Source organism: Neoarius graeffei, chromosome 4, assembly GCF_027579695.1.
Source record: "Neoarius graeffei isolate fNeoGra1 chromosome 4, fNeoGra1.pri, whole genome shotgun sequence".
Classification (NCBI taxonomy): Eukaryota; Metazoa; Chordata; class Actinopteri; order Siluriformes; family Ariidae; genus Neoarius; species Neoarius graeffei.
This window is the reverse complement of record NC_083572.1, coordinates 114336160-114349237: the sequence shown is the minus strand read 5'-3', so window position 1 is coordinate 114349237 and position 13078 is coordinate 114336160. Positions and strand designations below refer to the sequence as shown.

Below are 13078 nucleotides of genomic sequence, written 5' to 3'. Positions count from 1 at the left end.
GACTTTTCCATATACTTTGTATTTAAACGGGTCGGAGAGTTTATCAATTGCGACAACCGCAGGGCATCGCATATTTCCTGCAGCACCCCTGACATGCAGGGTAGACAGTCCCAATTCAGATCACCCATTAAAACAAACTCTTTGCCAGATATTTTATTTAAATGGTCCATGAGTGCAGTTGCAGCGTCGCAGACTGCTGAAGGTGGCCGATAGCACCCTACTATACTGAAGTCAGCGCCATTCGGAAGTTCCAGTTTAACGGTCAATAGTTCAAAGTATTTAGATCTGGTGAACGAGTCGGTGCATGAACAGTTCAGATGCGACTTGACATAGATAGCGACACCACCTCCTTTCTTTACGCAGTCAGACCTGAAGATGTTGTATCCTTCAATGTTTATGGAATCGTTCGTTATTGAGGGTTTAAGCCACGTCTCAGACAGAACCATAACATCACAATCAGCCAACTTTGCCCATATGCGAACAGAATCTATCTTGTTTAGTAGACTGCGCACGTTAAGATGAATGAAACGTAATCCATTGCTACTTGCCAACTCGGATGGAGTTTCGAGCCGTGTCAGTTCAGGCCCCGGGTTGAGGTGGATATTACCTGAGAGCAGCAACAGCAGGATAATCCACAATGCCTTCTGGCCTCTGCCATTTTGTTTTTCTCTACTCACAGTATATGAGCTGATAGCCTAGTAGTAGAGTAGCCAATCAGAGCGCGTGATTGCTCATATCCAGTGAATGTGGATAGAATAATTCCAGATAGCCAGCAGGTGTCGGTCCACTGGATCATGTTGGTCGGCACCCTGCTGACTGCCTGCCACAACTGGTCCACACACTGAATAAATGAACAACTGATTCACTGGGGTCCCTGCACTGTTTTCTCCACTTGTTGATGATGGCCTTCACAGTCAAAATCAAAGTCTTATTTGTCATTTGCCCACATGACCTTTGCAAAACTGCACAATGAAATTCTTCTTGGTAGCTCTACTAACAAATACGTATTAACATAAAAAAATTGGAAACAAATTTTACAAATGTGCTCAGAGCAAAAAAACCTTTCAATATACAAAATATGCCCAAGTACTGGAACAGACCATTTTGTGGAGCTCACGGTGCATCCATATGTTTCAGGTACAAGTGCATAGATAGATTTATTAAGGTAAAATTACACGCAGGTAGGACAATATACTAATGTACAACTGAACCAAATACATGAAACTCAACCAAGGATGGCACAACAAAGTGTAAAACACTTATTTCCATTCAGTGAGTGGAACTCACTGTAAGGAGTCTTTGATAGTACATCTAATGTTTTGGAAACTCTTTTGTACCCCTCTCCTGAACGATACCTTTTATGACCACAGCAGTGAGATTAAAAAAAAAAAGTCAAGAAAATCCAACAGAATCAGCCAATCTTTATTTGCAGTCATCAGAATCATGTCATTGAAGACATATGCATGGTAATTACTGTTGAACACAAGTTTTAAAAAGGGGAAGGGGGGTATGCACACTTTTGCAACCATGTTGTAACTTTTCTTTTTCCACATTTCCAGTTGTTTTTTACCTTTTGTTGGTTGCTGCATCACATAAACAATGGGAAAAAAACCTAACAGGATTTACCTGAGTTACTTTTATCATCATAAAAACATGCCATTATGTAACAGATGGGTGTAGAATTCTCTTCTATATTCTATTTTATAGGAACATCTGACTCGTACTTAAGAACAGACTGCTGTAAAGCCTACTGCATTAAAAATTCAAGTTAAATACAGTGGTTCTTAATAACGAACACGCACTACTTTGTGACGCTTATGGAAACATTACACGGCTTCAGCACTTCATCAGCTTGAAGAAGGAGAACCTCTCCCCCTGTGTAAGTGGGATCACGCTGCCATGAACACTGTTTGGTGTGTACCTTTGGACTTGGTTTAAATCTTTCTCTTCTCTACCTTCATAAAGTGGCCTCTAAAGAGTAGACCCAACACAAGTGTGAGTGATGCATGAAAGAAAAGGGAAACGATCACGACTGAAAAGAAAGTGGAAATAATAAAGTGATTGGAAAGAAGTGAAGAAGCAGCAGCAGAAGAAGAAGCCTTTCTTTGTCACATGCACACTCAAGCACAGTGAGATTCATCCTCTGCATTTAACCCATCTGAAGCAGTGAACACACGCACACACACACGCAGAGCAGTGGGCAGCCACACTACAGCCCCCGGGGAGCAGTCAGGGATTAGGTACCTTGCTCAAGGGCACTTCAGCCCAAGGCCGCTCCATGTTAACCTAACTCTCATGGGTCACTGGAAAAGCATCAGGTGGCAGTCGGCCAACGATCGTAACAATTTTAAAGGATAAAGTGAGATTACCGGAGGATGTGAAAGGCCCTGTCCTAATGATAGCTACAGTTACAGTATTACTAAACACAGGAGTTTAATTCCTGAAATTGAAAAGTTATTGATAATTTGGTTAGACGATCAAAATCATAGGTTTATTATTATTGTATTATAATTACTACTGTATGTACTGTACTATTATGTTTAAGATGTTTGTATATTTGGACGTGTTTCTTCACACAGAAAGGTAAAGTGCACTAAATACTAGAAAAACATTTGACTAACTGATGATAAATATGAACCACATGCCCCTGTTCAGACTGACAGACAGACTGAGGAACGGATCTCGTTCGTAGTCAGGGGACGGCCCGCATCATTAGCGCCTTTATTGGTCAGTGTTCTTCACTTATTCCAATCACACGCCTAAAATTATTTGCTTTAATTCTTAATGACCCTGAAATACCTTTTGGAAAATACGCTCACTGGCCACTTTATTAGGAACACCCCTCCATTCACCTGCTGTTTTCTGCAGTTCTGTAATCAGCCGATCCCTCGACAGCAGCACGATGCATCAAATCCCACAGATACAAATCAGGAGCTTCAGTTAATGTTCAAACATCAGAACGGGAAAAATCGTGATCTCTCAGTGTGACTTTCTCTCACTGTGGTATGGGTGTTGGTTTGATCCAGATGGACTGGTTTGAGTATTTCAGAAGCTGCTGATCTCCTGGGGTTTTCACACACAACAGTCTCTAGAGTTTACACAGAATGGTGCAGAAAACAAAAAACACTGAGTGAGTGAGCAACAGTTCTGTGGGTGGAAACAAACGCCTTGTTGATAAGAGAGGGTCAGAGGGGAATGGACAGATTGGTTTGAGCTTTTTTGCCAGGAAGGATATAGTAACTCATATAATCACTCTTTACAACCGTGGTGAGCAGAAAAGCATCTCAGCATGCAACAGCAGAAGAACACATTGGGTTCCAGTCCTGCAGCCAAGAACAGGGATCTTACAATCAACAAGTTCCTATTAAAGCGGACAGGGAGTGTGGGCAACAAAATAAATTATATATAATTTTTCCACCACAATTTCAACAGTGGCTCAAAACTCAATTTTAAACACCCCCCAAAAAAATAAATAATAATTTGGGCTATACAAGGATGACATCAATATTGAACAAATTTAGTTAATTCCCACACTGCGAGGCCAAAAAAAATCTCCCCAGAATTCACTCCTGCCTCTCGTGAAATGTCATGACACTCTCAGGAAATAAAATATATTATTGTACCTTTAGAGGTACACTGGCTTGTCACTGGAGCAGTACTCTCGAAGGTACTTATCTGTACACTTTAGATACTGCTTAGGAACATATATGTACCTTTTCGGCCCTAAAAAGATACACATAGTTACCCTGAGGTCCAATTATGAGCCTTAGGGGGTACATTAGTGTAGACTGTACCTTGGGGGACAGAAATGCACTCCCACTGTACCCCTATTTCTGACAGTGTAGATTGCATGCTGATGTCATACAATATGTAGCCATGTATAATTTACATACTGAAGTGTGTGTGTGTGTGTGTTTTAGAACAGCCATGCACAACAATAGGTGTAGCACAGGTTTCACGTCCCTCGAATGATCTTGGCCGAGCTGCGTAGTATCTGCTCGAGCTGTAGAGCGTCTACTTCTGCGTAATTACAGTGGCTGATTCGACAGAGATCAATCCTGACTTTTATAAATGTGGGCGAAGCGAGAGCTCTCGGAATGGCAGAGGTGATATTCACAAAATCACTGAAAGGTGAGTTTTACTCTTGGTTGCCAAAGCTGCAAGATGTCACCACATTTTCCACTAGTCACTAGGGAAAGTTAAAAAGTCACGAAATTGGCAGCACACTACTTGCTGAGACTTGCCACATGTCCACGTTGTCAGCAGCGTGAATGCGCCGGTGTCGCTGAAAGTGGCTGTGGTTCCTGAACCTCTTCCCGCACTGCGAGCACTGATACGGCTTCTCTCTGGTGTGAGCATGTTGGTGCGCTTGGAGATCAGGTTCCTCTCTAAAACTCCTCCCACACTGTAAACAGTGATGTGGTTTATCTTCAGTGTGAATGTGCTGGTGCCGCTGTAAATGAGAACGCCTCCTAAAACTTCGCCCACACTGGGGGCACTGATACGGCTTCTCTCCTGTGTGAATGAGCTGATGTCTCAGGAAACAACCGTGCCTACTAAAACCCTTCCAACATAGCGAACAGTAATAGGGCTTCTCTCCTGTGTGAACATGCTGGTGTGCTTGGAGATGAGCTCCTTTTCTGAAGCTCTTCCCACACTCCAAACAGCAGTAGGGTTTATCTTTAGCGTGAATGCGCTGGTGGTGCTGGAGACTACTCTGCACGGAAAAGGTTTTCCCACACTGTGAACATGGATAAGGCTTCTCTCCGGTGTGAACGCGCTGGTGTTGTCTGAGACTGCCCCTCTCAGTGAAGCTCTTCTCACACTCTGAGCAGTGGTACGGCTTCTCTCCGGTGTGAATGCGCTGGTGTCTTTTGAGAGTGTTCCTCAGGCTGAAACACTTCCCACACTGCGAGCACTGATACGGCTTCTCTCCCGTGTGAACACGCAGGTGTTTTCGGAGAATGCTGCTGAGGTTGAAACACTTCCCACAGTGTGAGCACCGATACGGCCTCTCTCCCGTGTGGATCCGCTCGTGGCTTGTCAGATAACTCTTTTGACTGAAACTCTTCCCACACTGAGAGCAGGTATGAATTTTCTTTTTGCACGGAGAGGTGTTCGTGTGAAAAGGATCAGATGAGCTTTGCTGACTACTGAAGCTCTCTGTGGGCTCCAGAGTCTCACATTTTATTTCTTCTGAATTCATCTCCTGATGTTCTTGTGGAGGTAAATGTAAGATGTGTCAGACAGATGACAGCAAGAGAAGACTTGCAAAAGGACAGCACTCATGCCTGGATCAGAAACAAGCAACAATAGCCAAGAATTAAATATTTTTAATAAACAAACCACATTGTTTAATATTATAAGCCCCATTTCAGAGCAGCACAATAGAAATAATAGCTGTTGGTGTCTGGAAGCCAACTGCTTCACTGTGGAGGGAATTTGCAGACGTGGCCTGACATCAGCTAGTGGTCTGGAGAAAGAAATGGTGTTACAGGGACAAATCCAACTTCACAAATAAAAATCATGTGATTACATTTTGCTTTAGTGGCAATTCAGAAGCATCAGCCAAACACTAAATAGTAATTGCTGCTATTTATTTTAGATGGAGAAGGCCTAAAAAAAGACAAGAGCAAAAAGAATCTCAGATGAGCTTGAAATGAAGCAATAGGTGGAAAGTGACAAACTACTGTTAACTAGACAAGCACTCAGAGAGCGCAGACCTCCGCCAAGAATCCTTTAAAAAAATCCGGGATCCAGAAGATGATCCGGATCACCGACAAAATTTAATGGATTATTACTTGTTCCCAGTCACACCTCTGGAAAAAATTTCAGAGCAATCCGTTCATTACTTTTTCCGTAAACAAACAAACCAACGCTACCGAAAACATAACCTCCTTGGCGGAGGTAATAATAATAACTAGAATGCATTTCCGGAGAAAATGCACAAACATGCTTGCTCAAGTGCGCCGCCATGGCGACCCAGCAAGAGAGGCGACCGCACGCCCACACGACAAGTTTTGTATCAACACGCAAAAGTTTGGCCAAGACACAAGGAGGATTCTCATACGGAGATGACAAGCTGGCAAGGCTCTTTACAGGGACATCCCAGAGCTTCACTAACATCTCATCTCATTATCTGTAGCCGCTTTATCCTGTTCTACAGGGTCGCAGGCAAGCTGGATCCTATCCCAGCTGACTACGGGCGAAAGGCGGGGTTCACCCTGGACAAGTCGCCAGGTCATCACAGGGCTGACGCATAGACACAGACAACCATTCACACTCACACCTACGCTCAATTTAGAGTCACCAGTTAACCTAACCTGCATGTCTTTGGACTGTGGGGGAAACCGGAGCACCCGGAGGAAACCCACGCGGACACGGGGAGAACATGCAAATTCCGCACAGAAAGGCCCTCGCCAGCCACGGGGCTCAAACCCAGGACCTTCTTGCTGTGAGGCGACAGCGCTAACCACTACACCACCGTGCCGCCCGCTTCACTAACATGAAAACGTAAATGTAATTCTAAATCCGTAAAGAGATATGACCCAAAACACGTTTTTGCTCATTGTGGCGCCCCCTAGTGGCCAAATGACACCAAATTTGATGAGGGTACATGAACTGGTCGTGATACGTCAAAGCGTTTCTGAGATATGAGCCAAAATATGTTTTTGCTAATTGTGACGACCCCGTAGTGGCCAAATGGCACCATATTTGATGAGGGTAGTTTGTATGGTGTCCAAAGTCATGCCACTAAATATGGTCTTGATACGTCAAAGCATTTCCGTGATATGAGCTCACTTCCTGTTTGGTGGCTTCGCCATCGATTTTGATCGGCTGCCACGGGTGAACACTTCGACGTATGAGAGCAAAATGAATATCATTCATTAGGCATGGACTGCAGATCATGTGTGCCAAGTTTCGTGATGCTTGGACAAAACATGCGGCCAGGGTCACTCTACCTTCACTTTGGACAAAATTCAAAATGGCAGAAAATCTAATGAGGCGGAGAATTACGTCATAGGGTGCGTTGGAATCGTCTAGCTCCAAGGATTCCAACGGCACCAGACTTATGAAAATCGGACATACGGATCAAAAGTTACGTGCATGAACGCATGTAAGACTGTGATCAGTTGGTGGCGCTAGAGCGTGAGACGTACCAACATGAAACTTGATGAAATCAATCAGGGTCCACTCCTCTATCAGTGTACCAAGTGTCATAACTTTACACCTTACGGTTTGGCCTACAGAAGGAAAAATCTGTTTTTTGCGTCGCGCCCATTCATTTCAATGGGGAAAAAATTAATCCTTTAAAAAAATCCGGGATCCAGAAGGTGATCCGGCTCACCGCCAAAATTTAATGGATTGTTACTTGTGCCCAGTCACACCTCTGGAAAAAATTTCGGAGCAATCCGTTCATTACTTTTTCCGTAATGTTGCTAACAGACAAACAAACAAACAAACAAACAAAACAAACGCTACCGAAAACATAACCTCCATGGCGGAGGTAAAAAACACAAAGCTGAACTGTAGATCACATGTCCTCCAGAATCTTTACAAGTAGACAGAGCCTTCAGAGGACAATGGCTTGAGCAGGGAAGAGAACTACAAATTTAAGTACAAAATCCACAGAGGAAACAATGGCCTGAAGGTCAGAGAAGCAGCTTTGGGACCGAAAGGTCACCGGTTCAGTTTGATTCTCTGGACCAACAGGAATGGCTGAAGTGCCCTTGAGCAAGGCACCGAACACCCCCCCATGCCAAATAATTTAGAACAGAAGCAATATTATTGTGCTTAGTGAGGTTGGATGTCCAGCCTGTTCATGGGGATGATCCCTGGTCTCCCAGTGGGCCCGGGTTTGAGGAGGCCTTCCTGAACGTCCCAGCTGAGGGGGCATATTCTTAGTTTTTTCATAGTCCTGGTTATGAGCTGAACGAGATATTATATACCTTCTACCCAATCAGGCCTGAGTTTCTCAAAAGCATCGAAACACAAAGATCATTATGAAATGGTAGAGCAAGCAGCACAATGAACACTCTCTCTCCTAGTTAAGCTGCTCGTCGCAATAAGACGCTTTTGGGAAACCCACCCCTGATCTGTGAACTTAACCCCACTGTCAAAATAATTATATGGCCCAAGGCTAAAGCTCGTTAACTTGCTGACTGTTAGCTGGACAGTTACAGTCTTGATTATAATATGATCTCATGAACATAGATTACATTCATGGAAACCACTGGCCAAATAAATTATTTTAAAGCCACCACAAATCACAATTATCTCCTACAATGTTTAATTTGCACTCTGTGATCTCCCAATCCACATGTCCCACCAAATTCTGCCACAATTATATCATCTTTTTTCCTTCTATATGTGGCCTGAGATGTAACAAACTTTTTATGGTTATCATCAATAAAGTCTTCAACCAGACAATCAGTAATTATCCTCACACACTGTAAGGGGCTGAGCTCCAAATGAGTCCTGATTGTGTGTGTAGTGCACTACAGAGCGTGTAAACGGCACTAGTTTATATCCTGTGTAGTGCACTACAGAGCGTGTAAACGGCACTAGTTTATATCCTGTGTAGTGCACTACAGAGCGTGCAAACGGCACTAGTTTATATCCTGTGTAGTGCGCTACAGAGCGTGTAAACAGCACTAGTTTATATCCCGTGTAGTGCGCTACAGAGCGTGTAAACGGCACTAGTTTATATCCTGTGTAGTGCACTACAGAGCGTGCAAACGGCACTAGTTTATATCCTGTGTAGTGCACTACAGAGCGTGTAAACGGCACTAGTTTATATCCCGTGTAGTGCGCTACAGAGCGTGTAAACGGCACTAGTTTATATCCTGTGTAGTGCGCTACAGAGTGTGTAAACGGCACTAGTTTATATCCTGTGTAGTGCGCTACAGAGTGGGTAAACGGCACTAGTTTATATCCCGTGTAGTGCGCTACAGAGCGTGTAAACGGCACTAGTTTATATCCCGTGTAGTGCGCTACAGAGCGTGTAAATGGCACTAGTTTATATCCCGTGTAGTGCGCTACAGAGCGTGTAAACGGCACTAGTTTATATCCCGTGTAGTGCGCTACAGAGCGTGTAAACGGCACTAGTTTATATCCTGTGTAGTGCGCTACAGAGCGTGTAAACGGCACTAGTTTATATCCTGTGTAGTGCGCTACAGAGCGTGTAAACGGCACGAGTTTATATCCTGTGTAGTGCGCTACAGAGTGTGTAAACGGCACTAGTTTATATCCTGTGTAGTGCGCTACAGAGTGTGTAAACGGCACTAGTTTATATCCTGTGTAGTGCGCTACAGAGCGTGTAAACGGCACTAGTTTATATCCCGTGTAGTGCACTACAGAGCGTGTAAACAGCACTAGTTTATATCCCGTGTAGCGCGCTACAGAGCATGTAAATGGCACTAGTTTATATCCCGTGTAGTGCGCTACAGAGCGTGTAAACGGCACTAGTTTATATCCCGTGTAGTGCGCTACAGAGTATGTAAACGGCACTAGTTTATATCCCGTGTAGTGCGCTACAGAGTATGTAAACGGCACTAGTTTATATCCTGTGTAGTGCGCTACAGAGTGTGTAAACGGCACTAGTTTATATCCTGTGTAGTGCACTAGTGTGTGTAAACGGCACTAGTTTATATCCTGTGTAGTGCACTAGTGTGTGTAAACGGCACTAGTTTATATCCTGTGTAGTACACTAGTGTGTGTAAACGGCACTAGTTTATATCCTGTGTAGTGCACTACAGTGTGTGTAAACGGCACTAGTTTATATCCTGTGTAGTGCGCTACAGAGAGTGTAAACGGCACTAGTTTATATCCTGTGTAGTGCGCTACAGAGTGTGTAAACGGCACTAGTTTATATCCTGTGTAGTGCACTACAGAGTGTGTAAACGGCACTAGTTTATATCCTGTGTAGTGCGCTACAGAGAGTGTAAACGGCACTAGTTTATATCCTGTGTAGTGCGCTACAGAGAGTGTAAACGGCACTAGTTTATATCCTGTGTAGTGCACTACAGAGTGTGTAAACGGCACTAGTTTATATCCTGTGTAGTGCGCTACAGAGAGTGTAAACGGCACTAGTTTATATCCTGTGTAGTGCACTACAGAGTGTGTAAACGGCACTAGTTTATATCCTGTGTAGTGCGCTACAGAGAGTGTAAACGGCACTAGTTTATATCCTGTGTAGTGCGCTACAGAGTGTGTAAACGGCACTAGTTTATATCCTGTGTAGTGCGCTACAGAGAGTGTAAACGGCACTAGTTTATATCCTGTGTAGTGCACTACAGAGTGTGTAAACGGCACTAGTTTATATCCTGTGTAGTGCGCTACAGAGTGTGTAAACGGCACTAGTTTATATCCTGTGTAGTGCGCTACAGAGTGTGTAAACGGCACTAGTTTATATCCTGTGTAGTGCGCTACAGAGTGTGTAAACGGCACTAGTTTATATCCTGTGTAGTGCGCTACAGAGTGTGTAAACGGCACTAGTTTATATCCTGTGTAGTGCGCTACAGAGTGTGTAAACGGCACTAGTTTATATCCTGTGTAGTGCGCTACAGAGTGTGTAAAGGGCACTAGTTTATATCCTGTGTAGTGCACTACAGAGTGTGTAAACGGCACTAGTTTATATCCCGTGTAGTGCACTACAGAGTGTGTAAACGGCACTAGTTTATATCCCGTGTAGTGCGCTACAGAGTGTGTAAACGGCACTAGTTTATATCCCGTGTAGTGCGCTACAGAGTGTGTAAACGGCACTAGTTTATATCCCGTGTAGTGCGCTACAGAGTGTGTAAACGGCACTAGTTTATATCCTGTGTAGTGCGCTACAGAGTGTGTAAACGGCACTAGTTTATATCCTGTGTAGTGCGCTACAGAGTGTGTAAACGGCACTAGTTTATATCCTGTGTAGTGCGCTACAGAGTGTGTAAACGGCACTAGTTTATATCCTGTGTAGTGCGCTACAGAGTGTGTAAACGGCACTAGTTTATATCCTGTGTAGTGCACTAGTGTGTGTAAACGGCACTAGTTTATATCCTGTGTAGTGCACTAGTGTGTGTAAACGGCACTAGTTTATATCCTGTGTAGTGCACTAGTGTGTGTAAACGGCACTAGTTTATATCCTGTGTAGTGCACTAGTGTGTGTAAACGGCACTAGTTTATATCCTGTGTAGTACACTAGTGTGTGTAAACGGCACTAGTTTATATCCTGTGTAGTGCACTACAGTGTGTGTAAACGGCACTAGTTTATATCCTGTGTAGTGCGCTACAGAGAGTGTAAACGGCACTAGTTTATATCCTGTGTAGTGCGCTACAGAGTGTGTAAACGGCACTAGTTTATATCCCGTGTAGTGCACTACAGAGTGTGTAAACGGCACTAGTTTATATCCTGTGTAGTGCGCTACAGAGAGTGTAAACGGCACTAGTTTATATCCTGTGTAGTGCACTACAGAGTGTGTAAACGGCACTAGTTTATATCCTGTGTAGTGCGCTACAGAGAGTGTAAACGGCACTAGTTTATATCCTGTGTAGTGCGCTACAGAGAGTGTAAACGGCACTAGTTTATATCCTGTGTAGTGCGCTACAGAGTGTGTAAACGGCACTAGTTTATATCCTGTGTAGTGCGCTACAGAGAGTGTAAACGGCACTAGTTTATATCCTGTGTAGTGCGCTACAGAGTGTGTAAACGGCACTAGTTTATATCCCGTGTAGTGCACTACAGAGTGTGTAAACGGCACTAGTTTATATCCTGTGTAGTGCGCTACAGAGAGTGTAAACGGCACTAGTTTATATCCTGTGTAGTGCACTACAGAGTGTGTAAACGGCACTAGTTTATATCCTGTGTAGTGCGCTACAGAGAGTGTAAACGGCACTAGTTTATATCCTGTGTAGTGCGCTACAGAGTGTGTAAACGGCACTAGTTTATATCCTGTGTAGTGCGCTACAGAGAGGGTAAACGGCACTAGTTTATATCCTGTGTAGTGCGCTACAGAGAGGGTAAACGGCACTAGTTTATATCCTGTGTAGTGCGCTACAGAGAGTGTAAACGGCACTAGTTTATATCCTGTGTAGTGCGCTACAGAGTGTGTAAACGGCACTAGTTTATATCCTGTGTAGTGCGCTACAGAGTGTGTAAACGGCACTAGTTTATATCCTGTGTAGTGCGCTACAGAGAGGGTAAACGGCACTAGTTTATATCCTGTGTAGTGCACTACAGAGTGTGTAAACGGCACTAGTTTATATCCTGTGTAGTGCGCTACAGAGTGTGTAAACGGCACTAGTTTATATCCTGTGTAGTGCGCTACAGAGTGTGTAAACGGCACTAGTTTATATCCTGTGTAGTGCGCTACAGAGTGTGTAAACGGCACTAGTTTATATCCCGTGTAGTGCACTACAGAGTGTGTAAACGGCACTAGTTTATATCCTGTGTAGTGCACTACAGAGTGTGTAAACGGCACTAGTTTATATCCTGTGTAGTGCGCTACAGAGTGTGTAAAGGGCACTAGTTTATATCCTGTGTAGTGCGCTACAGAGTGTGTAAAGGGCACTAGTTTATATCCTGTGTAGTGCACTAGCATAGGAAGTAGAATCCCATTTGGGACTGAGCCACTGTTAGCCGAGTTGAACTTACCTTGATGTTTCCAGCAGAACGCAGTTAACCACCTCAAATCCCCCACAACGGATCAGATGGAACTGTGGGGGTAAAACCCTGTCAGAAAGAGTTTAATGGAAAGATGATTAGCTGCTGCTGCAGCTTCTTCTTTTTCTTTTGATATTTTAATAGTGTTGGCAAATCTAGTATGTAGTGCATGACTGCCACCGAGTGGATTGGAGTTCATGCATACATTTAAAATATGCGATTTTTCATTTAAAATGGAAAATAAACAGAAGGTTTTGGGATTTTGAAATATTTAAAAATAACCCAATGTAAGCAGTAGTGTTTTAATTGCTGTTATTATTATTATTATTATTATTATTATTATTATTAATACAAACCCGAGTCCAAAAAAGTTGGGACAAAGTACAAATTGTAAATAAAAACGGAATGCAATAATTTACAAATCTCAAAAAC

At 43.5% G+C, this 13078-nt stretch overlaps 1 protein-coding gene across 1 annotated transcript in view; it reads right to left on the bottom strand.

The window, feature by feature from the left end:
* The window catches only part of LOC132884670 (zinc finger protein 850-like), a 107419-nt gene that overhangs the window by 35008 nt on the left and 59333 nt on the right, over positions 1–13078 (bottom strand). The window contains exon 9 of the mRNA XM_060918506.1: positions 4212–5242. Within this exon, the coding sequence (XP_060774489.1) occupies positions 4212–5242 (1031 nt within the window). The remainder of the gene's footprint in view (positions 1–4211; positions 5243–13078) is intronic.